The following is a 26,956-nucleotide window of genomic DNA, read 5'->3' as shown; positions in this document are numbered from 1 at the left end:
ATAGTCATCCTTGCAGAATTTGTTGGGACCATTTGGTGGGCTTGTTAGTGACTCAGGACCTCGTCTTAGCTCCCTCCAGAGTCCCATTGCTGCGTCGTTGAACCGCATCCCGAACTGAGTGGCAAGCAAACAGATAATGTGATCTTGTTGGCTCAGAGAACCGCTCCTGTTCTCCTCCTGTAATTCACACTGGTGGAAGGTGGCTGCGGTGCAGTTGCAAATCCAGGGGGAATTAATTGTGCAAGGCAAGAGGAGGAGGGTAGCTCTCACCTGATGTCAGCTGCATGCACGGTGTTGGCTGGAGCAGGGACTCCAGGACTGTGATGCACGAAGTAAGGAGGATGGCAAGGAGTGGGTGACAGGGAGGGCAAGTCTAGGTGTTTGATGATGAGCTAGCGATTTGGTATCCCGGAGGTGGCCCTGGATGTCTCTCACGTGGGAAGAGGCTGAGAGGATGATAAAGCAGCCCTCTTTCTCCAGGCAAGTTCTGCTAGCTGGGATAATGAAAAAGAATTGGATCCATGAGGGCAGCTGACACAGCTTGCTGTCTCGAAGATGTTTTCAGCGTTTGTGTTAAGACGCCTTTTACAGACTTGGAGAAGCAGGGGGAATGTGGTGCCGCCTGCGGCTAGCAATCCTAATTCTTCATGTGACAGCAGTGAGAGCAAACCCCCAGTGGAGACGCCTGGACCACCGACTGCAATGCAAGCTGGTCCCAGCCTTCTCGCAAGATCCCCTCCCCTCCAGCGTGTGCTCAGGCTCACAAGGGTCAAAAAGTCTGTGGCTGGATTCAGCTCTTGCAGGTATCCTTAGTAAGGTGGTTGAAAGTAGGAGGATTTAATGATCTGAACCATGACTTTAATTAATCAGCGTAAGTGTTGCTTATTTATAACATAAGCCACAGCCTATGGATAACTCTGTGGTTTAATTAAGCTTATCACTGCGAGCCTCATCCAGTTCCTTGCTGCATTGATGTTACTAATTCAGTGTCCTCTCTAAGAAGCATCATAACCAGCTTACAGGGGGTGTAACTCACTCCGCTCATCCTCTGTTTTACAAGTGTGGCTGGTTCTGGTGCGTCTCCTTCTTGACCCAGTGTTGGTATCGATCCCTCTCCGATCCTACCAGCTGCTGCTGCTTCCGTCATGCCCAGCATCTGGGAGGCTGGAATAGCTTTTCCTTTGGGTTTCTTTCACCTTGTTCACTAAGAATGTTTGTGTCTGATTTAATTTACTCTATGCAGCTGAGCTTTTCTTTATCCTTGCTTTTTGCTTTCTTTTCTTCCTCTTCACTTGCCCTTTCCTTCTTCTGTGTAGCATCTTTGAAACTCTTCCGCATTGCACAGATGTAGGAGAATCAGTAATGAACTCCCCAGCTGAAAGCAAAAGCCGTTCGCCTAAAAATTATTCTTCACCTGAATTGAAGAAAAGTTTGAGTAACTTTTAAGGATCTTGTGGTTATTTTCTGTTGTGCTAAGGGTTCTGCAGGCACTGTTTGTCACCCCACACGGGGTTGGGCTCCAGAGGATGCTAAGGCAAATTGCCTCGGGCAGGGATGCTACTGTGCATTGCTTCACTCAGGCAGGTCTCTGTAGATCCCTTCTCTCAAAAAGTAATCTAACAACAAAGTGGAGCTGCTTTTTTTTCCCAAATGAGAGCACCCGCCTGAGATTTTTATATACTGTAAATTGTGAACATTAACTTCAAATTTTAATTCATTCAATTCATTCTCGAACACCTCCAGGGGTGGGTTTCCACAATTTCTCTGGGCAACTTGTGCAAGGATGGGGAGGCCCTAGAACAGGTTGTCCATAGATGTCATAGCTGCCCCTTCCCTGGAGGGGTTCAAGGCCAGGTTGGATGGGGCTTGGAGCCCCTGATCCAGTGGGAGGTGTCCCTGCCCATCACAGGAGGGTTGGGACTGGATGGGCTTTAAGGTCCCTTCCAACCCAAACCATTTTATGATTCCTGACGTCTTCAGACTGGCCAAGGTTGTGTTTCTCCACTTCATGTGGGTATCTTGAGGATGACTATTTGAGAATCTCACAATGGAGTTTGCAGGAGGTACCAGAAGGCTCAGTGCTCGAGGCAGAAGATGGAAATCTTGCTAGTGTGGTTGAGCTGGTTCAGCTCTACGTCTCAGGGATGACCATTTGGCTTGGGTACTGAAGTTCCGCGGTTGCGTGTTCAGCTGCAGTTTGGATTCAGTGCGAGGCGGGTGGACACAGGTGCTGATTTGGAGTCAAACAGGAACCACTCTGTACACAAGCAAAGCAAGGGAAAACAGTTAATTTCCCATAACGCGGCATCACTTTCTTAGCAAAGAATTATACAAACTAGGATTAGATGAACTTGCTGCTTAGACAGATGGAAAGGGAGAGAAAACCATGTCAGAGTCCAGGGAGAAGAAAATTCCTCTTTTGTTTTCCCATCCAGAAGCCAGGGGAAGAAGTTAGGGGAGGGAGGGGAAAAATGCAGTGAGCAGAGCACACTGAACAGGAAAGGCAAGAAGACATTAAAGTAACCTATTAAATTGCTGGAGGCTGAGTGGCAAAAAATAAATAAATAGAAGCTGTGTAGATTGATGGATATTGGATCTGAAGGGCTTCCACATCTGGTGTGACAGCTCTTTAGCATCTCATTTCACTGTGACTCAGCAGGAAAGTTGTTTGTTCTAACAGTAAAGCAGAGAGATGAAAACAATCCTTGTGCGCGTCAGTGAAGGGCTCGGGTGTCATTGTTTTATAATTGGATCAAACTCTTTCATGTAGTTTAATACATCTGGATCTTCTGCAAGAGAGGTGAGGTTTACAATGTCACCTTTTCCCACCCTTGCTCATCTTCTACTCGGCTTCTCAGTGATCTCCTCCTACTCATAGGCCAAACTCCCTTCCCTTGCACATCTGTGCACCAGCATCTGGCGGAGTAGGTAGGTGGGCAGCGTGGAGGTAGGGAGGTGGTGATAGTTAGGCAGTGAGGTTTCCTGGGATGCAAGAGCACAGAGACTCAAAAGGCCACCTTCTTAGGAAGAAATTATTACCTGATTTTGGTGCTCCGAGTTGCCCTCTGTAGGTCCTGACCTTCTCCACTCATAGAATCATAGAATAACCAGGTTGGAAGAGACCCACCGGATCATCGAGTCCAACCATTCCTATCAAACACTCGCTCTAAAGGCTCCAAGCACAGTGTGTATCTTCCATCCATGCTGTGCTCAGCCTTGTAGCATTGACCCTGGTCTTCATTTATCTTCATATATGTTTCTTTTAATATGCTGCTGCTTCTGGAGATTCCCATTTCCCAGAAGCCCTGCTAACAGTGCTCACTTGGGTTTTGTGATGCATGTGGATGCCTGTTGATTGAAGCAGACGTGTCAAGTTTCAGTGGCAGTAAGTAAAAAGGCTAAGGTGCTAAACAAGGGTTTCTGAAGCCTCTTGGCATATTAAGTCTGTTTATTTGCCTTGTGGTGTTGCAAACCCTTGAGGAGTCATTTTATCTCTTTCTGCCTCTGTTCTTCATCCATCATAAGAGAATGAAAGTCATTCGCCTATCGCTTGTCTGTCTCATATCTTTAAAGGAATTGTCATATCTGGTATCTCCATCCAGCATGGGTAGGTCCTTGTCCTTGGATCTATCTTTTAGAGATTTTTATAGCAGCAATGGCTAATGATTTGTGACAGGAATAGAACAGAGTATCTCTAAGATCTCCATATTAGTGAAAGCAAAACTTTCTATCCTGTCGCTACAGCATTTTTTTCCCCTTCTGACCTTGACACTGGGGCCACGTTCAAGACTCTTTGCTATTTGTGTATTCAGTTACTCAGCTGGCTGGGGGAAGCCTGGAGCCAGGGGCTGGCACTTTCATACTCTATCATTTGATCTAAGCTGTGCATCCTCCGCAATGCACTGGTGTTTGCCAGCCTGGGAAGAGTCAGCAAGCAGTGCGAAAGCATCCCTGAAAGAGGGGATGCTGAAATAAGAGTGAATGCCCTGTAAACACAAAGATTCCAGGAGGAGTTAAGAGTGAAATGGATCAGAAAAGACCCCACTTAAATATATGGAAATCGTAGAATCATAGAATAGTTTGGGTTGGAAGAGACATTAAAGATCATCCAGTCCCACCCCTGCCATGGGCAGGGACACTTCCCACTGGGTCAGGAGCTCCAAGCCCCATCCTACCTGGCCTTGAACACCTCCAGGGATGGGGCAGCCACCACTTCCCAGGGCAACCTGTTCCAGTACCTCCCCACTCTCATAGTGATGAAATTCTTCCTCATGTCTTGTCTAAATCTGCCCCTCTCCAGTTTATAGCCATCGCCCCTCATCTTATCACTACAAGCCTTTGTAAATCCACCAATTTTAGAGGGGACCCAAGTTCCTTTAATTCTGAAGCTTGCTGGAGGTTCAAGAAACAGTTCCCTCTGCAAGAGGCAAAGTGCCAGCTTTGGAAATGTTGCTCTCCTTACATCATTGTCAATCAGTAAATCCCAAAGTGTTGCAGAGTCGTGTCTATGCTGAAATAACCTTGCCTGCCACTGCAATACAGCTGCCTCTGGAGATGGAGCTCTGGGGTTTTGTGGTCACCTCTCTTGTAGGTACAGAACACGTTCAGTGTGAGTGTGTGACCAGGAAAGCATCTGGGGCTCTGCTGTGCTTTTCTTTCCTGCCTCCCCATCCTCTCTCCCACCTCGGTGGCTGCTGCCTGCTCTCCAACGCCGGGTCCCACAGCTGCGTTGTGCATCGCCATCTCTCAAATCTGTGATTATAACTATAAATCCTAGCGGCCTTTTCCCATTTGTTTTTTCGATTTTTTGGGGTGGTTTCAGCTTAGAATTTTATACATTGCTTCTTCCTCCCTCATTCTTTTTGTCTGCCTGGAAGTGGCACTTGGGGTTTGTGTGGTTATTTTTCTTGGATTTATACTCTCCACTGACTTAATTAAGTTCTTGCTTGTTTCCCGGTCTTGCCGAGTTTACTGGCCCCACCAGGGCTTCCCAGTGCTGCTCTCCTAAAAACCACAGCTGCTGCTGGTCACCCGAGACCATGAAAATGGGCAGAAAACCTTCTTTTTGAAACTCAACTTGACATTATTGAAACAAAAGACAGATGGGAAAACAATGTTCCCGACTTTAGTCGGTGTTTTTGGGCTGGTTTCCTAAGAAAATAAGATTTAGGCACTTAGACCGACCTTGTGTGGATGTGGGTAAGTGTCCATCCAGTAGCTTGAATTCTGTGACAAACTGCAGTCTGATTTGACAGACAGGCTCTTCAGAGACACAGAAAAAACGCTCTAAAGAACTCTGTTCAGAATACCTCCTGCTGCGAGCAAAAGTTCAGGGAAACAAAAAAGCATCCCACCACATCATGTACCCACATGGAGAAACAAGCTCTTGCTGGCTGGAATTGTCTGTTTACTTGCTGGAAGATTTCTGACATCTCCAGAGGCTTTTTCCTCCTGATGCAGATTTACTTCCATGTGCCTTTGCTAGCAACATCCCTTGGTAGTGTCTGTGACTCTTGGGATGCCTTGAGTGAAAGGTACCCACCGTGCCTGCCTGCATTCTCTGTTAAGCATTAGATCTTCACCCATTGAAACCATAGAATGGTTTAGGTTGGAAGGAACCTCAAACACCATCCAGTTATAACCTTCCTGCCATGGGCAGGGACACCTTCCACTGGATCAGGGGCTCCAAGCCCCATCCAACCTGGCCTTGAACCCCTCCAGGGATGTGGCAGCCACCACTGCTCTGGGCAACCTGGGCCAGGGCCTCCCCACCCTCATGGGAAAACTTTTCTTCCTAAGATCTCATCTCAATCTCCCCTCTTGCAACTGAAAACCATTCCCCCTCATCCCATCCCTGCCCTCCCTGACCCAGAACCCCTCCCCAGCTTTCCTGAAGCCCCTTTTCCATACTGGAAGCTGCTCTAAGGTCCTGGAGCCTTCTCTTCTCCAGGCTTAACCACCCCAACTCTCTCAGACTGTCCTTGTATGGGAGGTGCTCCAGTTCTCAGATCATCTTTGTGGCCTCCTCTAGGCCTGCTCTAACAGACCCTTGTCCTTCCCTTTCTTGTCTCCCAAACCCTGCCCGTATGAGACGGAGAGCTCTTGTTTGTTCTTCCAGCTTGTCCTGCTGGAGGCCTCGAGCATCCCTTTCTTTCAGAGTCATAAGAGTTTGTTCCCTGCTCAGCCCTGACCTTACATCTCAGGAAGGTTAGATCAGTCATTCCTCCTTCTCCCTGCTCTTCGGTCCATGTTTTTGGGAAGTCTTTTGGCAGGCTTTTCAGGGGATTAGGTAGGACTTACCTGGTTGGAAACACACTATTTGAATTAACAGGTCAGGACTTGACCCATAGCTGCAATGTTCCTCAAATCTCCAGCTGTGGAAACATGTTGGACTTGCCCTGCTGGTTTTCAGTTCGCTGCTCTGCATTTGTACAAGAGGATGGTTTCATTAGCCGGCTCTGGACAGGGCATTTCCATTTCAGACCCCTTTCTTATTCCTTTGTACTCTTCTGCTTCTGTTTCCATGCTAAGGTGTTTGCTGGCTGCCTTGTAGTAACATTTGTATTCAGAAAAGTGGATGCTCTTTATCAGAAGAGCAGGACCTTGTCTCATTGGGGTGATTTCCTCCCTGCATGTGAAGCAAAGGAGCGAGAGGTGAGATGAGACCTGTCTTGCAGATACCTGCTTTAAGACTGGCAGCTGAAGTGTGTTTCTGCCTCCCAGCCCCATTTGGGACAGGAATAGCCACCTCTGTTTCATGAAAGAGGGTAGAGGAGTCTGACAGGGCTTTCTTACCTACCTCGACTAGAGGGACAATGTTTGCTGGGGAGCAGAGATGAGCTGCCCACGCTTATTTGTTGCATCCCAGCACTGTGACAGATCCAGCGTCACAGAATCATACAACAGGATCGTAGAATGGTTTGGGTTGGAAGGAACCTTAAAGCCCATCCAGTTCCACCCCTGCCATGGGCAGGGACACCTCCCACTGGATCAGGGGCTCCAAGCCCCATCCAACCTGGCCTTGAACCCCTCCAGGGATGGGGCAGCCACCACTGCTCTGGGCAACCTGGGCCGGGGCCTCCCCACCCTCGCAGGAAAACATTTCTTCCTAAGATCTCATCTCAATCTCCCCTCTTTCAGCCAAAAAAACATTCTCCTTTGTCCTGTCCCCATGCTCCCTGACCAAGAGCCCCTCCCCAGCTTTCCTGGATCCCCTTTCAGCTCTGGAAGCTGCTCTAAGGTCTCCCCATTTACATGTCATCACCTTCACAAGCTCAGGGAAGGACAGCAGAGAAGCGTGATGACATTCTCGATCTTCCTGGAAACTCCCAGTCCCAGAAAATGTTATTTTGATTTTATGTACACAGAGCAATTATTAAAGAAGAGAAAAGAGAGGTTGTATTTTAAGCTGTAGGAACTAAAGCCCTCAGCTGGTTTTATCATGTTTCCCCTTTCTCCTGAATTCACTCTCTCTGGGTAGCAGAAATGAGAGGGAAGCTCCATTTAAATGCAGATTTCAAATGTTGGCCAAGAGCAATAAATAGCCCTCTGCAACACTGATGAGACAAACATTATCAAGTCTCTTTGTGAAGGAGAGTTTATGGGTTTAGATTTTCTTTTTCCTTGATGACATCCTCATTCCTCTCAGAGTAATAGCATACTGACAAATTTTTATTTTATTTTTAAGCAGCACTTCAGAGTTTATAATAGAAACAGAATCCCACCTGTTTCTCCACAGGAGCTGTGCTTGACAGCCCTGGAACAAGGAAGTCTGCAAATTTTTTACCGTGTTACTGTATTGACAGCCTGAAGGGTCGGTGCTCTGTTCAGCAGAGGGGAAACATGCAAAATAAGTCAATCGTGCAACCATTTTTAATTAACTGCCCCCTCAAGAGAGTCTGGAACCTTGTGGGGTTTGAGCCAGTTTGGGGTTAGTGAAGTTGAGAGTAGATGGAGGTGGGACATAGTTTAGTATTTGATAGGAATGGTTGGACTCGATGATCTGATGGGTCTTGTCCAACCTGGTGATTCTATGATTCTGCTGATGCAGTTGGGAAAGCGGTCAGGGAGCAGGAGGGAAGATGGAAGTGAGATCTTGGGAAGAAATTTTTTCCCATAAGGGTGGGGAAGCCCTGGCCCAGGCTGCCCAGAGCAGTGGTGGCTGCCCCATCCCTGGAGGTGTTCAAGGCCAGGTTGGATGGGGCTTGGAGCCCCTGATCCAGTGGGAGGTGTCCCTGCCCATGGCAGGGGGTAGAACTGGGTGGGCTTTGAGGTCTCTTCCAAACCAAATCATTCAGTGATTCTCTGTGAAGGTGTGAGGTGATTCCCCTAGGTCCCAGCATCTCCCAAGGCTGGTGTTCCTGAGCAGAACATTGGATCTTTGGAGAATGATGCGTTTTCCTGGTATGACATTGATGGGAAGGGTTTTTGGTTTTGAGTCTAAGGAGTAATCAGCTCTAGTGATAGATATTGGATCTTCTGTGTATCTAAACCTGGTTGAACTGAGGTTACAGTTCTTAATTTAAGAGTCCCTTCATCACAGGAACATAGAGGATTTGAGAAGTGTGTTTACAGTATAAATAACAGGAGGTTATAGACGTGATCTTAACCTGCCAGTAGAGACACCTGAGAAATACTGCAGATGGCTTTATATCTTTTTAACTTGGAGTGACAGGTTATGAAGAGTGAAATATCATGTTTACTAAGCCACTGCTTTGCTAAATCTACATCTTCAAGCCACCAGAACTGAGACGGCGATTGTGTTTCTAAGTATTGTCTCATATCTCCATGGTATGCAAAGCATCTGAGAAAACAGAACAACGCTTAATAAAGTTAAAAGAGAAAGGTCAGCTCCACGCTGTTTGCTGTAGCAGTCTATAAACCTCCCGGTAACATCTGTTCCCTGTTATTGTTATAAAAATGCTACTTCGTTAGATCTGGGTTGGATCATGAATTAAGTAGGGATATGTAGTAAAACTTACAGTCGTATTAGGCTTGTCAGGGTGCATATGTTGTCAGTCTGGCTGGTGGTGAGGAGCGCTCCGGGGAGCCGTGTGGCTTGGGGGAAGCGGAGAATGGAGTCTTTCTGCTTTTTTAGCACTGGTTGAAACCCATCTGAGGGTGGAAAGGATTCAATTGCGACGCTGTCTGCAAACTGGCTGGTGCACTTAATAGGATGGGTTGCTGTGTCTTGGGAAGACAGCTGTCTCCTCCACTGAAAACACGCAAGCTGACAGCACTGCCGGTGCCCCTGCTTGCTGTTTTGGTGAAAAGGAGTAAAATTGAGTTGCTCGGGGTAAGGAATGAATGTCCTTCCTCCTCCAGGAGACATTTACCCAGGGTAAGAGGAGAAAAGGCAGAAGAGTGTGCATCTGCTCTGCTTGAGTGGACTGAAAATGCTGCAGGCAGATGCCACCCTCTCGAATCTCTCACTATATTTGCCTGTGTTGTGGGGCTGATGGAGTTGAGAATCATAGAATCATAGAATAACCAGGTTGGACCCGCCAGATCATCGAGTCCAACCATTCCTATCAAAACCATCTTATCAACCTAACATTGCTATCAGCCATTCCTATCATGGACTGGTTTGTGTTGGAAGGGACCTTAAAGATCATCCAGTTCCAACTCCTCTGCCATGAGCAGGGAGGTTTAGGGAAGACACATCTCTGGGGTGCTCCTATCTGGATGAGGCTCTTGCAGGTATCCTCTACACAACATCTCAGTAAGGAAGGACTTGGACCCGATCTGTGTCACCACACACACACACACGTGGGTGCATATACCCACACCTCATCAGAGAGCACCTCATTGTGTCTCCTGAGAGCTGGAAAAACCCTGAGATGAGGGTAACGTGTAGGGAAGTTACTGAAATCTGTTTTTCTTAGAGGTCACCATCATATCATCTTGCATTCCTTTGGCTGCCATCAATAACTTTTCTCCAGTTCTTGCTGTTAAATCATTAACTTTGAGTGGTGCATTTGAATTTTGTTTGATTGAAATTTGTGATTGAAGTCACTTTTTGCTCAAATCTTGAGCAACTGCAACCCAACTATTATAAATGCATATCTGAAACGATTAACTCTTCTGGGTTTTAGGCTCGTGGGTTTGCATTCAGTGTAAGGAAAACCTGAGCATATTGAATAAAAGAAGAATTATTATTATTATATAAAGGGCATTTATCTATCGAGTTTGAAACATCCCGTGGGAGAAGATGTTTCCAGACATTTCTTCCTGAGAAAATCCCAGCCTTTCCCAGTCCTTGCTGGCTTGACATGGATTTGTTTGACTCAATCCCTGTGAAATCCAAAGCAGCCCTGAAATGGACATCCCAGATTCAGGTGCTCCTGACTCTCTCTGAAATATTATTCTCATCATTCATCAAGAAGGCAGTCTGGAACGGAGACATTTATTATGACGGGGAAGATAGAAATGATTTTTGAGGCCAACAAAGTTCAAAGACTTTGCTGTAAGTTTTCAGGATTAAAGATTTACTCGCTGCATCTTCCCATATTTAATAGACAGGAATAGATGAAAGGGAATTTCTATAAAGATTTTCGTTCATACTTAATGACGCCGCTATTAGATGAGCTTTGGCACTGTGTCCCAAGATATGAAGTCTTAAAACCAACCTTTTTTAAACATTAAATGACCTTTTTTCATCCCCCAGCTTTAATAAATCAAGATTAGTTCAGCTTCATTGCCTAGTCTGTTCTGGGGACTGGTTTAATATTTGGTAAAACTAACTAGTCTTCCCCAAATACAAGGTAGCAGATGTTGCTGGCTTTATAACACACACCCTGTAGGGTGGTAGGAAGTGGTGATAGAGTTGGGTTGGTGGCTGGGCTCTAGGACATCCACAGCCACCTCCATCCTGGGATCCAGGCTGTCCAGCTGTGTTCCTTTCCTTTCCAACTCTTGCTGTGGACACTTTCTTCTCCTGCGTGTACTTGCTTATGAGGTGGGATTCAAAGTTCGTATCAAACCAGAGGTGAGTAGGGAAGAAGGTTGGTTGGGTGTCCCCCACCCTTCCCTGTTGTAGGGAAGCTTTCAGGACTTCCAAAAAACAAAAATGGCAAATCCTATATGAAACAGAGACAGAAAAAATGTTGTTCAAGCACTTATCTGAGGAAATTATTCGAAATTTGGTTTCAACTCTTTTATTTTTAAAATATGTTTAACTCTGCATTAGTGGAAATGAGGTTTGTTTGAAAACTGACAATTGAAGAATACGCTTGAAAAACTTGTCCAATTTGGCAATTTTGAAGCTTTAAATTAGGAAATAATGAATCTAAGAATGCTGACATAGGCTCCCTTAACAGTGATCTTTAATTTTGCTCTGTCAGCACCTGGAATGTAAGCAGCATTTTGTGATCTTCATCAAATTCAGTGAATTGCTTTACCCTTTCCTGGAAGCAGGGCAATAGTGAAGACTTAAAACGCATCAAAAAGTTTTGAATATGAGGTAATGGGGCCTGTTTGGGACTTTCTCCCCTCTCTGCTTTCCTGAAGAAGCTCAGAGCTGAGCAAGCTGCTTGTTGGAGCCCTTTAGTCTCCCAGCTTTTTTTGTAATTAAGAGCAGTCACCAGCCATATCGATATTTTAAAAAACCTGTGATCCATGCTCCTGGCCTTAGAGGAAGGCACAACCTTTTTTCTTGTATAATGAGATTAAGATTTACTGCCCTAGCTTTGCAGATAATGATGGTGATTGCATGTTAGTGGAGCAGAGGAGATGGTGTTGCCTGAAGGACTGGGAATGTTCGCCAAGACATCTGTGCGTATCGTACAAGAATTGTTGTTGTGTTTCTTTGTCAGTATTTGGTTCAGTTTCGCTCCCATAAAACTGTGGAAAAAGCAGGAAGAGAAGGAGTTCTTGAGTGGATGTAGCGGGATACAAAGTAAATCAGGAGAGATGGACCACCTTTCCTTCACCAGTGGATTTGGCATCTAGTTACCTTCCACAGCTGGGGTTAGGGCAGGGCTGGAGATCATAGAACATAGAATGGTTTGGGTTGAGAGACCTCAAAGCCCATCCAGTTCCACCCCTACCATGGGCAGGGACACCTCCCACTGGATCAGGGGCTCCAAGTCCCATCCAACCTGGCCTTGAACACCTCCAAGGATGGGGCAGCCACCACTGCTCTGGGCAGCCTGGGCCTGGGCCTCCCCACCCTCAAAGTAAACAATTTCTTCCATAGAAAGGTTGAGAAAAAAGCCCTAAAATGTGGTACATGGTGGTTGTTGAAACTGGGCTTTGAGATCTGGGTTGCTTTAAAGCAGGTCACCTTCTCTAGACGTGTTTAAGGGACGGGTGGACGGGGTGCTGAGGGACATGGTTTAGTGATTGATAGGAATGATTGGACTCGATGATCCGGTGGGTCTCTTCCAACCTGGTGATTCTATGATTCTATGATTCTAAGTCTCAGAGGCAGGAAAGCCAAAGCAAAAGGAGCCTGAACCCAAACAGGGTTCTTCATTGTATTGGTGGCAATGAAGGGTGATGGGTGCCCAGGCACTGGGGGAGCAGTGAAGACCTCCAAGGCTCAAACCAGACCTCTGAAGAACATGGTCTTGATCCCACCTACAGCAAGTCACCACTGTGCTTCTCTAACAGTGGTCTCAGTTGGCTTTGTGTTCAAAATGAGCGTATCCTTCGACTCTGCTGCCAGTCTTTGCTCTGAGGGAGGGAGGACACCTCTTGTTTATAACTGATGGGCTTTACTTTTATGGCTTTCACTTTAGTTTTCCCTGTCTGAAAAACAAACCAGACCCAAACCTGCCACAGCACAATGCTATGTTTCTAAAGCTTCAACAAAGCGCTTAGCTGCTGTAGTTAGTTCCATGGTTCCCTGACACGCAAAGCAGCAGAGCCCCACTAATCCCCGCTTTGCCAACCTGCGTGGTGTGAGGCCTGATTCGGTGCTGAGCTTCCACTCCATCTACACCTGAGCAGTTCTGAATAGCATCTCTCCCTTTAGAGGGATTTTTGGAAAGGGAAGATAAGCATTGGTGCCTTTCTAATACACACAACAAACAACACCACTGCTCTTCCCTAGGTATAACTGAATAACTGCGTTCTAGGAGGAGACCTCTTATTTGCCAGGATAAGCCCGCTGGGGTGCAGAAGTTGTGCCAGCTTGTAATGAAAGGCTGTGATTAGCGCTCGACTCAGGTTTCTTTTTGCCTTCCGTCAAGAAAATAAAAATACTACCCCACACTCTCTCCCTCTGCCTCACACAGATTTGAGTGGGCAGACCTAGGAGCTGAGTTCAAGAGTCAAGTGCTTTCTGTTTGAAAAATATTTGTCCCTTCCCACCCACGGCAGCCCACACGCTTCCTGAAATATTCCAGCTATCAGCACCGTTCCAACGCTTTCTCAAAGGAGAGAAGCGAGGCTATCTGGGGACGTTCTTCCTCTGTTGGGATGTGGGGCAGTGCCGGGATTGGGGCTGTTTTGGGGCTGGATGTCCCTTTCTAGGAGCACCCCGGGCGAGCGGTGGGTGCCTGTGTTGCAGTGGGTGCTGGGCACCGCTGAGACCCGGCAGCGTGGGTGGCTGCAGCGCACCAGCAGGTAACAAACCCGCTGCTGGAGAGATTTTGCCACCCACGTGTCTGCCAAGACCTTGGGAGGTGGGCGAAGCGGCGGGAGAGGCCGCGCGTGGGAGGGAGGATGCGCTAACAATAGCGGTGGCAGATCCCGAAAGGGTGCTGGGCTGAGGGAGGATGTGAAGAGCTTTCTGGATCCCTCCCAAGCCTAACCACTGCCAACATCTTCGCTCCCGCAGCTGCCATCCTGGATGACCCCATGGAGTGCAGCAGAGGAGAGAGGCTCTCCATCACCCTGGCCAAGAACCGCATCAACCGCGCGCCTGAACGGGTGGGGAAAGCCAAAGTGGAAGTGGACATTTTTGAGCTGCTGCGCGACAGCGAGTATGAGACGGCAGAAACCAGTAAGTACCCCTCCCCGTAGCTGGTCCTTCCCCGTCCTTCTCTCTGCTGGCTCGCAGGAGGGGTCTGGCTGTCACAGTCCACTCATAAGCAGGCGTGTGATGGTTCGTTTCATTTATGATTTCAGAGTGCAAATAATTCAACGAGTCAAGGGAGTCAAATTTCAATCTAAACTGGTGCTTTATTAATTGTGCTCATAAAGCGACTTATGATAGAGACAGAGAAAAAGGAAAGAGGTGGGGAGAAGAGGGAAAGAAAAGGGGTTTATAGCTACCACCATGGGTCCACAGATGTCCAGTGTCTCTGGGAGTCCCAGTCCAGAAGGTGTTCCACTGTTTCGGTCTTCGATGGAGGTGATCCCACGGTCGTCTTCTGTCTTGGTGTTCTGTTCCCCCCAAATTCAGCTGCTCCGGGGCTGTCTTTTATGCCAGTCAATACACCTGTGACCCACCTTTGCTTGTGGAGATGTGCCAATCTCCACCTAGCAGGCCACACATGCCAAGAGAGGAGTGTCTGCAGGTCTCCTCCCCTTGTGCATGCACTTGTCCTGGTGGCAGTGGTCGACCTGGGGTCTCCCGATGAAGGCCAGTAGTCATCATCACCTTGTGCGCATTTTCTGTTGGCTATGGGTCTGTGGTAAGTCCCGTCATTAATCTTCCTGTCTTTTCCTCCTTGCTTCATGGATCTTTCACAGTAGTAGGGAGCAAGGAGGCTTGAAGACAGTTACAAAACATTTTTGAGATAAGGGGGTAGGTACAGGTGGTTAGGTACAAAGCATTCGTTCCATACCAGCTCTGGCCATTTTTCTGAGGCTAAAAATGAGAAAATGTTGAGACAGAAATCGATCCTTTGTCCGACTCTTACACTGGCACAGTGCGCTTGCCACAGAGGAGAGTTGTGCGATAGTCAAGGTGTGTACACAGGGTAAAAAGCATCTCTACTCCTCTATTGGCACTTGAGAGATCAACATGTGCTAGCTTGGAAATGGGGCTCTGCAGAGCCCATCCTGGCTGTCCGAGTGCAGTCAGGTTTGATGCAGGGGTTTGGTACGGTGTGGACGTGGGTACAGAATCCCTGTGAGAGGAGCATGGGACTTTTAGCAGGACTTGCGTGGTGTGGAGCATGTTTGGAACAGCTGATCCAGCCTGGGTGCGTTCACCACAGGGACACGTAAAGGGACATTAGGTTTGGAGGGCAAGCACTGAGACCAGTTTTCGTTTGAGGGTTTAGCGTGATGGGGTGAGATGAGCCGTGGCAGGGACCGAGAAGACGTGGATCCCCAATAAGCTCTGCCACCATTCAGCTCAGCAGCTTGGGACAAGCTGTTTTCTTTCATCTCTGTGTCAATAACCAGAGCAAACGATACGGGAGGTGATGCTCCTTTGTTGAAGTACTTAATGTGTGCAAATAAGAGACTCTGGGTAAGTTCAGTGCAATTAAGGTAGTTTCAAAACCCCACGCAATGTCATGTGTCAGCAAACACGATGGCTCTTCCACTGCTCTAGAGTGGCGGTGGTTTGTTTACACAAAGGGAAGTTTTCAAGTGATGTTTAAAATCACATGGATTGGAAAGAGCTGATTTCAAAAGAGCAGCATGCTTCCTACATTGCTCTGAAGTCCCTTAATGCAAACAGCTCTCTATTTTAGGTCTTCCATTTCATGCCCAATGTATCAATCACATGCTGATGAATGAAAAAAGACATTGATGGTCAGTGTCCCACAGACCTCTGAGGAGCCCAAGTGGAAGAAATCAAAAAGATCTGTAACAGATTCTTCCTGGGGGAGGGAATATCGTTTGGAATAGACTAGCTTCCCTTTAGAACTCTTTTTTTAAGATGACTTTTAGAGTTAAGGGGAGGGCTGTAATTTTTTATTACAAGCTGGCTTGAGAAAGCTGGAGAAATAATTTTAAATAGCAGGGATTTTAGACTCGTTTCCCAGTGGTTCTCTGTTCCAAGCCTGTATAATCTGCAGGGTATCCCCAAAAGGCATTTAAAAATGTGGTGTAGAGTGGGCTTTTTTTTCCAGAGCCTTGGTTGGTTGGATGAGGCTTTGAGCAACCTCATCCAGTGGGAGATGTCCCTGCCCATGGCAGAGGGGTGGGACTGAATGGGCTTTGAGGTCCCTTCCAACCCAAACCATTCTATGATTCTGTAATTCTATATTCTGCATGGCACTGAGCATCCCTGTGCCTGGGAAGCCCCGTGGTCCCCAGTGCTGCTCAGGTGCAGGTCTCTGGGTAACTGGCAGAACAGCTCAACGAGCCTGTGAGATCAGCAGATTGCTCCTTCATTTCCTGAATTAGCATTTGCATTATTTATAGAAGCGTTTAGTTAATAAAGTGCATTTCAGCATCTACCTGCGTGTCTATTTATAGAGCCAGGCACACACGAGGCAGTCTAGATGAAGATCATCACACGCAGCATCACAGGGAGCGTTTAAAACACCAGTTCCCCACCTTTTTGGATCCCTCATCTCTTTTAACTTTTTCTGGGTCTTTCCCATCAGTTCAGGATTGTGCACATCCTACTTTGACCTCGTTTGGCGCAGCAATAGGGCAAACCAAGTCTCACTGGCCAGGCCATGCAGAAGAGATGGGGACTGCCTGGTTTTCCAAGTGCCCCTGAAAGTCCCAGATCTCCCAGAGAGCCTCCTAGGAAATGAGAAGATTGCTTGCTTGCCTGAACCTTCTGTGTCTTGGGAAGAACCAGTAGCAATTCCAGTTCCATTCTTTTTGCTTTCACATAAATCTCCTGCATGGAGCAGGGTTTCTGTTGTTTAACTTTGTCTGGGAAACACACTCAATCACCAACTGACCCCAGAGCTGTGGTAACGATCGAGAGCAGGATTTCTTTCTCGCACGCGCATCTGTAATGCTGCTCAGGAATCTTTCTGTTGAAAAGCTTTTTGAGAAAAATCATAGGTTGGTTTGGGTTGGAAGGGACCTCAAAACTCATCCAGTCCCACCCCCTGCCATGGGCAGGGACACCTCCCACTGGATCAGGGGCTCCAAGCCCCATCCAACCTGGCCTTGAACCCCTCCAGGGATGGGGCAGCCACCCCTGCTCTGGGCAACCTGGGCCAGGGCCCCCCCACCCTCACAGCAAAACATTTTTCCCTAAAATCTCATCTCAATCTCCCCTCTTTCTGGCTTAAAACCATCTCCCATCATCCTGTCCCTGCTTTCCCTGATCCAGAGCCCCTGCCCAGCTTTCCTGTAGGCAGAATAATACTAATTTGCCGTGAATGAAGTATTATGCAAGATGATGTTGATTTCGGAAACGTGGTGTTTAGGGAAAATGTGGAAATGGGATAAGTGGGGAAGAGGCAATCATCCATTTCAAATTTCCACCTTAAGGTGATTTTCTTTGTTTTCTTTACTTTGGCTTATAGAATGTAAAAAAAAAGCAGAAATCGGAGCGAACTATTTGATTTTGGTGAAGTGAATATTCACGTTTGCAATATGTTATTTGCCTTTTCTTCAGAGAGAAAAACGTCTCGCAGCTTTTCTTAAAAAAGGAATAATCTGGATTCTGCATGGCTCTGCTCTTAATGTCAGTGAAGTTATTATTGATTTATACTTGTAGCAGAGGAGAATCAGATCCTTTAATTTCAAGCCCTTCGTGCCTTTCAGATGTCTGAGATCTCAGCTTTAATACAGCGCTGATATTTGTTAACACACATAATATTCATAAAAGCAGTTTAGATGTTTTAACCTATGACTGCAAAGCTGTTCTATGTCTGTTTAATACTGTTCTCAAATTTCACACCCTTTGAATCACCCTTAAATTTCACAGACCGACCTAGGAATGCTGTGATTACACCCCATCAGTGATAGTCTGTGTACATTCAGTGCTTCAGCAGAAGAAAGGCTTTCTGAGTTAGTTTTTTATTTAGTGTTGAGCTGTTTTTCTTTCTTTTTCCCTCCTCTCTGACTCAGGCATCTTGCTGTCGGGGGGCTCAAAATCACAATTGCCAGAACAGGTAGAATATGAGTGAGTCAGAATCACATTCGTGCGTGGTTTGCTACTTTATATATGAATGAAGACAAACATTGCCTGTTCCTCTGCGCAACATCTGTGAAGCTCTGTGTTTTGAAACCAGTTTGCAGTGAAAGGTTATGGATAGAGCTTTTTTTTTCTGTTACAAATAAAGCCTGTTCTCTCTCTTTGTTTGATGTTTCAACTCCTTTTATGGAGATCCAAAATGCCTTGTTTAATCATGTCTTTATCTAAAACACCTCAGTCCTTTTGATGTGTAGGGAAGGACAGATTTTGGACTTGTGTCTCTGTCCCCTAACGCCTCATCAGTCTTTTAAGCATCTTTCTGTTGTTAATCCAAACATCTCAGGGCAGGTCAGCAGTCAGAGGGAGCCAGCAACTGGAGGATTTTTAATTTCTATTTGTTCACAGCAATATTTCAAACTGCCTGGCCCGTCCTTTCAGTGACATTGGCTCAAACGTGCTATTAACCATCCTTCCGTTTTTGTGATCCTGTTGGGTTTCACATTCAAGCCTGCTCTATTAAGAAATGTAAAGGATGCAGTAGGGAGCAATCTTGGAGCCCTGGTGCAGGATGTAACGCCGGCTGCTTATGCACTTGGTGTTTTCTCTAGGAGAACCCCATCCTGACCAGTCCCTGTCATTCAAGATCCTCTGTTTTGCAGTCAAGGAAATGTTGAGGTAATTGCATACCGTCCCTGCTCGTTTATTTTCAATTAGAGGCAGGAATATTCTTTGCCTGCTGGCTGAAACCCTTGTATCAGGTATCTGTATGCAGTGAAAGGGATGCTGTGTTCTGCACTGTGGCTGGATGCTCTTTGAGCCGAGCTTTGAATAGGGAGAGTTCATGGAAATGCTTGCCAAGGGCCCTGAGATCCCAGGAGGCATTATCTGACCACCACTAAGTGGGTGTACTTACATATATAATGTGACAACTCCTCGTTATTTATTGTGCTTTTTCGTGCTTAAAAATAAGCACACATTTCCATCTTCCTTTAAAACACATCTTGCCGTTTCCTGAGCATCCAGACCTGTTCTTAATTCCCAAAGATACTTGTGGAGAATGCTGAAATCATTTCTTGTTTTGCTTACGTGGCAGGATAGACCTGCTAGTGTGAAAAGAGGGTCACTGCTGAACATACACCTGAGCTTGCTTGAGGTCCATGACCCAGCTCCAGACTGTGGCCTGGGCTGGAAGAGGGGCTGGAGACTCTGACCCCACTCCCAGCTCCCAGGTGAAGCCCAGAACTGTGCAGACAGAGAATCATAGAATCACCAGGTTGGAAGAGACCCACCAGATCATCAAGTCCAACCATTCCTATCAAACACTAAACCATGTCCCTCAGCACCTCGTCCACCCATCCCTTAAACCCCTCCAGGGAAGGTGACTCAACCCCCTCCCTGGGCAGCCTCTGCCAGTGCCCAATGACCCTTTCTGTGACAATTTTTTTCCTAGTGTCCAGCCTGAACCTCCCCTGGCGGAGCTTGAGGCCATTCCCTCTCGTCCTGTCCCCTGTCACTTGGGAGAAGAGTCCAGCTCCCTCCTCTCCACAACCTCCTTTCAGGTAGTTGTAGAGAGCAATGAGGTCTCCCCTCAGCCCCCTTTTCTCCAGGCTAAACACCCCGAGCTCTCTCAGCTGTTCCTACTGTAATGGGACATCTGAGCTGCACAAACAGTAGAGAGGTCCACATACAAGTCGAAAGGCAGCAATCACCAGCTCACACATCCGAGGAGCTGCTCTCAGTGATGGCAGGAGGCATCCTGTCCTGCCTATAACCAGTGCAGGTCCCAGCAGAGAAGGGTGTGCCCTGGGATGTGCCCTTTTCAAAGCCTTGTGTATTTTAAGAGTGTGTTGTCAAGAAATCTGTTTGTTAAGCCTGTTTCTTGTTTTTCTGCCCTCCTATTCTCAAGGATGTTGACTTAGAAGTACGGAGGGCAGGCAGCCATAAAAATGACTGGAATGGGAGGTTTGGGACGCCTCAGTCGTTCAGTTCAATGGTGGTGGATCAGGAGTACACACGTCTCATCTCACCATAAAGAGGTTTTGATCTTTCACATGCATCTGCTATCACTTCAGTCTCCAGTATTTCTTGAGATTCTGAATTCTGGAAACCATAAACATTGGACACAATCTTGGGCAGAGGTATCTGCATCTGCAGCAGCCAAAAATGTGTCTCATGGCACCTATATGCTGAGTTACGAGGAGACTGGAGGGGCAGGGGCTGCACCAGTATCTGTGGTGATAGTCCATGCAGTTATTTAGGATGGATTTTTAGTCCAGGGCCAATATTTCTACCTCCTTCAAGTTCTGGTCTCAGTCCTCAGCCTCATGATGGCAGCAGGGTTGAGCCTTTTCTCCCTGGGGCAACTAAACAGCATCAGGTGATGTTCTGCAATAAGAGCTGTGTTTGCATTACAAGAGAAGAAGCTTTCCAAACTTGAAGCCTTTGCCTCAGGCACCTCCACTTTGTTTCCATTCATTTCCCTTAATTTTACTGGATGTTTCCGCCCTTGGAGTGATAAGCCAGATCTTCTGACAATTGTTGCAGCTCTGTTGCTATGACTACTTAACCCACTTTTTGTCATACCAGAGAGGAGGAGAAAAGTGCTCACCAAAGTTTCCCCTTTATGCACAACAAAATTCCCCCTAGAATTTTTGCCCTGTGGATAAAGAGGACTTGGAGCATCTTCTTCCTTCTAGATGCTGATTTGCAGAGCACCCGCAGGGTCTGGTGCAGCTGAGAGAGACTGATGAGTGCTGCTGGTTTTCAGATTGCTGGTGCTCTTATTTAAAAGGATCTTCTGAGGAGGTGTAAGTGCCTGTAAATTTTTAAGCACAGAGGAGAAGCGGTGCTGGGCTCCTTTGAAGATGCCGCAGAAAAATATCCCTCGTTCTGTGGCAGATTGAGATGGTAGAGAGTGAGAGAGCATAGAAGGCAGGAAAACCCAAGAGAAGATGTTTGCATATCATTGTCGCTTTCTGTAAGATGTCAGAGCAAACAGTGTGAATAGGAATTGAATAGTATATGGAGTTTTTCCTCCAAGTAGCACCTAGAGATAAGTAGGAGGCTTGGAGAGGCTCTGAGCAACCTGATCTAGTTGAAAATCTTATTGCAGATAAGTTAGACTGGGTGACCCTCATTCATAGTCTCTTCCAACCCAAACCATTCTGTGATTCCAAGCACCCCAAGCATGATATAGGCTCTTATTTAACATCCAGTTTTGTTTTAAAAACTTAATAGAAATCCTGCTCTGATCTTCAGGATGGCAGTTTTGTTGGATTCCGTTCACTATGAAGAAGTGTGTTGCAGTTTGAATTTTTTCTAGCTCCTTTTTCCAGCCATTGCATCTAGATAACTTCTTACAGACATCACAAAAGCTGCTCTGACATGTAAGGCAGGGACCTGCAGTGAAGATGCTGCTCTCAAACAGACCAGCAATTTGACACTGAACCATAGAATCATAGAATCACCAGGTTGGAAAAGACCCATCGGATCGAGTCCAACCATTCCCATCAATCACTAAACCATGTCCCTCAGCACCTCGTCCACCCGTCCCTTAAACCCCTCCAGGGAAGGTGACTCAACCCCCTCCCTGGGCAGCCTGTTCCAGTGCCCAGTGACCCTTTCCGTGACAAACTTTTTCCTAATGTCCAGCCTGAACCGCCCCTGGCGGAGCTGAGAGGTGTTATCTTTCAAATCTCAGCTTTGTGATACAGTGGTTTAGTTTTTACCTATGAAAATGTTGTGAGCTTGCTCTTGCCAGAACTGATAAGTTGTCTTGGTGCCTCCTTTCTCCCGGGTGGTATCTTCTTTCTTCAGAAAGCAGCTGCGTGACGCCAGTTGAGCAAACATGGCTTTGTCTGGCTGGGGAGAAAGGAGCTGAGTGCCATGATGCTGAGACAAGTCTGGTGTTTCAGAATAAGCCATGACCAGCACATGTTCAGACGAGCCTTTCGGCGTCTGGGGATTGAGGCACGAGGGGTTCTTGCCTTCTGTCCATGAGCTTTGCCTGCACACGCTGCTCTGGAGGAGCGTTTCGGAGTGGCATGGCTGATTGGGGTGGCAGCAGGGAGGTGACACCAGCTAGAGTAGTCCTTGGAGTGCTATTCCAGCTAAATTTGTTCTGTGAATTAAAAGGACAAAAGGTTGCAGTTTAACCGGGTAAGCTTGAGGGAAGACATTTAACTTCTTCATTTTGTCAGGGTCTTTTTACTGTTCTGCTAACCTTGGTGGCATGGAGCCAGAAGATTAACTACTGCCAGGAAAAAAAAAAAAGAACAAATGAAAACCAGTGATACAATCCTTCTTATTACCACTGAGCTCTGCAGAGGATGAGGGAAGAAATTTATACAAGTTTGTTTGTTGCTAGATAATAGGAATGGTTGGACTCGATGATTCGGTGGGTCTCTTCCAACCTGGTTATTCTATGATGCTTTGAAGCTAGAACACTGCCATGTTCTGCATCTTCCATAAACTTTGGTTCATGTTTTATCTTGGCGCATAGCAGGTGGGGCCAAAAAGGGGTGTGACCCCAGTTCTGAGTCACAGATGAGGATACCAGGAGTTTAGGTGGGATTCAGAAAGGCTGGGGGGAGATAAATCACCGCGAGTATGTTGTGCGAAGGAGACGATGCTGTGTCCTTAGAAAGGTGCAGCAGGTTCTGTAAGGATGACAGTTAGCTGGAAACTGAGGATGAATTCTAACGCGTGTTTCCTCTTTGTGGTGTCCGCAGTGTGCCAAATTCTCCCAAAAGGGGTGGTAGGAGTCCTGGGACCTTCCTCAAGCCCAGCCTCAAGCTCTATTATCAGCAATATCTGTGGGGAGAAAGAGGTAAGTGGAAACGTCCCGTGTTGATTTAAGTCTCTGCCCATGCACTAATTCACTTGGCCCTAGTGCCCTCGTGCCTGGTGGCTGCCTAGGGCTGGGAGGGCAACGCTGGAGCCTCGGCTCCCTCCTCCTGATGTTTCACAGCAGGCCTGGGGTGAGAACAGAGTTGCCTTCCCTGCGTAAAGACACCATAGAGTTCCTCACTCCTTCCCCAGCCCACACCTTCTGCGTGTTGTTCTTCAATCTGCAGATGCTCTCGGTGCTTCCCGCTGGCTGCTGCCTGGCTCCTGGGCTCAGCACAGGGTTTTGTAAGCACAGATTAGGTTTTTAATTTGCCACTATACCGAGCAGCAATGCCTCCTGTGCACATCCCATACAGAAGAGCTTTCTGCAGCCTTGCAGGGTTTTGTTTGAGACTGTCGCAGACCTGCCAAGAGCCAGCTCCAGCAGCACAGCTCGCTGCAGCCTCCAGCTCTGCCTTGCGCTGCCTTCTCCCCTGGTCTGCTTCTTCCCATCCTTGTACCAGTCTGGTGCTCTTTGCCAGTCATCATTTCTGTGTACACACACCTCTCCACCCAGCTCCCCACGCCCTCTCCAGCTGATGTCCATGTGCATCATCATCCCTGGTGAGTTCTGTCCTCCTGTCGCACCTGCAAGCGGAGCAGAGATGTTGCCTCTGTTAGACACGGGCAGGGGGTGCCTGTGTATGGTACTCTAGGACATTCTTGGCAAAGCTGACTTGTTGTAGTCCTCTTATCCACTATATAGTCCTCCTCATGTTCCACCTGAACAGAGGTCACAGCTTGGTTTCTGTCCCCTTCTCCTAATGCACATGTTATAGAATCATAGAATCACCAGGTTGGAAAAGACCTGTCGGATCATCGAGTCCAACCATTCCCATCAAACACTAAACCATGTCCCTCAGCACCTCGTCCACCTGTCCCTTAAACACCTCCAGGGAAGGTGACTCAACCCCCTCCCTGGGCAGCCTGTTCCAGGGCCCACTGACCCTTTCTGTGACATATTTTTTCCTGATGTCCAGCCTGACCCTCCCCTGGTGGAGCTTGAGGCCATTCCCTCTCGTCCTGTCCCCTGTCACTTGGGAGAAGAGCCCAGCTCCCTCCTCTCCACAACCTCCTTTCAGGGAGTTGTAGAGAGCAATGAGGTTTCCCCTTAGAGCTTCTTCCTTTTCCATTTCCTCTCTTACCTTTCATCCATATCACCTTTTACTTCAGCTTCCTTCACATGCAACACCATTGTAAACCTCCTCCCCACTGACTGAGGGGTGCAAAAACCTCTGCTCATCCCGGCCAGAGCTCCCGGCTGTGACATTTACTTTGTGCACATACTTGCACCCCTTTCTGTTTGCTGCTGTTCCATCAATGCAAGCCCTTATTGTCTGCCCAGACTATGTGCTCAATTTAATATTTTATAGACCATCTTATACTGGCCTGGCTCTGCTCAGGGAAAAGAAATTGAGTTCTCTTCTCATAGTTCATCCCTTTAAAGCTAGATAACATCTCTCAGCCATTTAGTGGTCTCTCTCTGAAGCTCAGCTTCCAAGAGGGGAGTGCCTGGAACCCAGCACTGTAAATAACTTGCATTTACAAAGGACTGCTGTTCCTTGTTCCCTGAGAATCAGAAGTGTTGAAGAGATGGAAGAGATCTTTCAGACCTAGTGCTCTGGGCTACAGCAGGATAGGTCTCTTGAGAGAATTTTGTAGTGCTTTTTCAGCTAAATGTCCCAGCCATGTGCTCCATCCCAGGCAAAGGCAACTCTTCAGTAACAGATTGCAAGTGGTTTTCCCCTGAAATTCATATTCTGTCTCAGTCTCTGATCTAAGTCTCTTCATTTTTTGTTCAGAAATGAAAGGTGAGTGCTAGTGCACTTCGAAGGTATTTGCTTCTCAAGCTTGATCTCGGCTGCCCTCCTAGTGATGTAAACCTGCAGTAACTCCCTGTGATTTATATCACAGCAGCATCAGTTGGTGCCACTGTGTTAAATGTGATACAGCAACCCAGCCAGAGTCATTATACTTACTGACATCCCTCAGGTAAAGGAGAGGGTCCCAATTGGACCACTGAGGCATTAGATGGTGAAGTGACTGGCCTGATGTTTAGCTGTGGTAGACCTGAAGGGTGAACCTGTGTCTCTCCTTCTAGTGCCTTTGGCCCTAAGTTTTCCTTCTCTCCTGCCCAGGGAGAGGTGCTGGAGCTCATGGAAAGGAAAGGAGGGCTCCAGGGTCACAGAATCATAGAATCACCAGGTTGGAAGAGACCCACTGGATCATCGAGTCCAACCATTCCCATCAATCACTAACCCATGTCCCTCAGCGCCTTGTCCAACCGTCCCTTAAACACCTCCAGGGAAGGTGAATCAACCCCCTCCCTGGGCAGCCTCTGCCAGTGCACAATGACCCTTTCTGTGAAAATTTTTTTCCTAATGTCCAGCCTAAACCTCCCCTAGTGGAGCTTGAGGCCATTCCCTGTCGTCCTGTCCCTTGGGAGAAGAGCCCAGCTCCCTCCTCTCCACAACCTCCTTTCAGGTAGTTGTAGGGAGCATGTAGAGAGGATGAAACATAAGGTCTGATCCAGGGCTGTGGATCAGCTCTGGGAGCTACGATGATGGTGTCTGTCTTCACCCCTGCATCTCTCTCTTCTCTGGTAGCAGTTGTTGTTGCAAGGCTCCGACTCCACGTGGCTCCCAACAGCGATCAGCACGCTTGTACTGGAGCTGCCCTGTCTGCTCTGGTTAAAGGAATTTTACTTTTGCTTACACTCTGCCTCTCTCCTTGTTAACAGAGCCTGTGATGAGGGCTACACGGTGAAATCAAGGCAGATAGCAGCTTATTACTCTTTAACTTTCCTGTTACTAACCAAACAGTTTATGCTGTCAATAAAGCAGACAGCACTACCTACTAATAGCCTTTCCCAAGAGGAGCAAGGTACGAGGCATGGGATGATAGCTTCTGGAAGGACTAATAATGGAGGAAAAAAGGACTTGACATTCTTCTAATGAAGCCAAAGCAGATCTTTCCCTTTCTCTGTCTTCTATTTCTTCCAAATAATTCACTTGGCAAAAGGAAAACAATATTGCTTCTCCTTATTTGGCTGAATCGCCAGTGTCTGAGTGTCATCTCTCTGCTCACCTAATCCATCTATGCAAGACTCCCAGGGGTGCAGCAGAGCTGCCTGGCAGGAGCCCTCTAGCTGTCCCCTCCTGTGATTTCCCTGCTCCCCCTTCCCTAAATTCCATAGGGAACAGTATCCCACCCCCTTCTCCTGCTCCGCTTTACGAGTGACAAGCACAGAGCTATTAGGGCTCGCCGCAATGGTCCCATTGGAGCTCACCTGCCGTACAGCCACCTGTTGCCTCTCTACTGAGCAGAAAAGCCCAAAGCTTCTGGCTGCTGCATCTGTTCCCCGCTCTCCTGAGCCTTGCCAGTGCGGGGTCATCTTGTTCTTCCCTTCATCTCTCCTAATTACCTGATGACGCATAGGTAGTGCCGGTAGAGGTGGATTTGCAGTTCTTCATCCACCTCGCGTGCAACGAAGATGTGAGGGTCTCGAGCATGAGCTGTGAAACTCCCTGTAAAGCATCCTCTGTACCTACACAGGCAGCCAGCCCAGAATGAAGTGTGGGCCTGGCTGCAATTAGTGCCCAAGCTAATTATGTTGCACTCATCTGGAATGGTTTCCTGTATTGTAATCACAGACCCCGTTGCCTGTCTCTGAGTGGCTCAGTAAGACTTTTCCTGATCCACTCCTCCTCATGGCTTCTTGTTGCTAATTATTTTCTCCTGCTATCACATAGATCCCACTCTCCTTTTTTCACTCCAGTGATGCTTCTGCCGTTTTATTGGGATACTCCACTTTCTGCCTGCTGTGCATTTCATAGAATCATAGAATCACCAGGTTGGAAGAGACCCACCAGATCATTGAGTCCAACCATTCCTATCAAACACTAAACCATGTCCCTCAGCATCTCATCCACCCGTCCCTTAAACCCCTCCAGGGAAGGTGAATCAACCCCCTCCCTGGGCAGCCTCTGCCAGGGCCCAATGACCCTTTCTGTGAAAATTTTTTCCCTAATGTTCAGCCTAAACCTCCCCTGATGGAGCTTGAGGCCATTCCCTCTTGTCCTGTCCCCTGTCACTTGGGAGAAGAGCCCAGCTCCC

General features: G+C 47.4%; 1 protein-coding gene across 4 annotated transcripts in view; it reads left to right on the top strand.

Annotated features, from left to right (window-relative positions):
- The window catches only part of GRIK4 (glutamate ionotropic receptor kainate type subunit 4), a 230,804-nt gene that overhangs the window by 129,591 nt on the left and 74,257 nt on the right, over nt 1-26,956 (top strand). For all 4 annotated transcript variants that reach the window (XM_069876474.1, XM_069876477.1, XM_069876476.1 and 1 more), the window contains exons 3-4: nt 13,784-13,948; nt 22,684-22,781. In XM_069876474.1, the coding sequence (XP_069732575.1) occupies nt 13,784-13,948; nt 22,684-22,781 (263 nt within the window). The remainder of the gene's footprint in view (nt 1-13,783; nt 13,949-22,683; nt 22,782-26,956) is intronic.

Source organism: Phaenicophaeus curvirostris, chromosome 25 (genome assembly GCF_032191515.1).
Source record: "Phaenicophaeus curvirostris isolate KB17595 chromosome 25, BPBGC_Pcur_1.0, whole genome shotgun sequence".
NCBI classification, from domain to species: Eukaryota; Metazoa; Chordata; class Aves; order Cuculiformes; family Cuculidae; genus Phaenicophaeus; species Phaenicophaeus curvirostris.
Note: the sequence above shows the minus strand (reverse complement) of the source record. Positions and strands in the feature narration are given on the sequence as shown.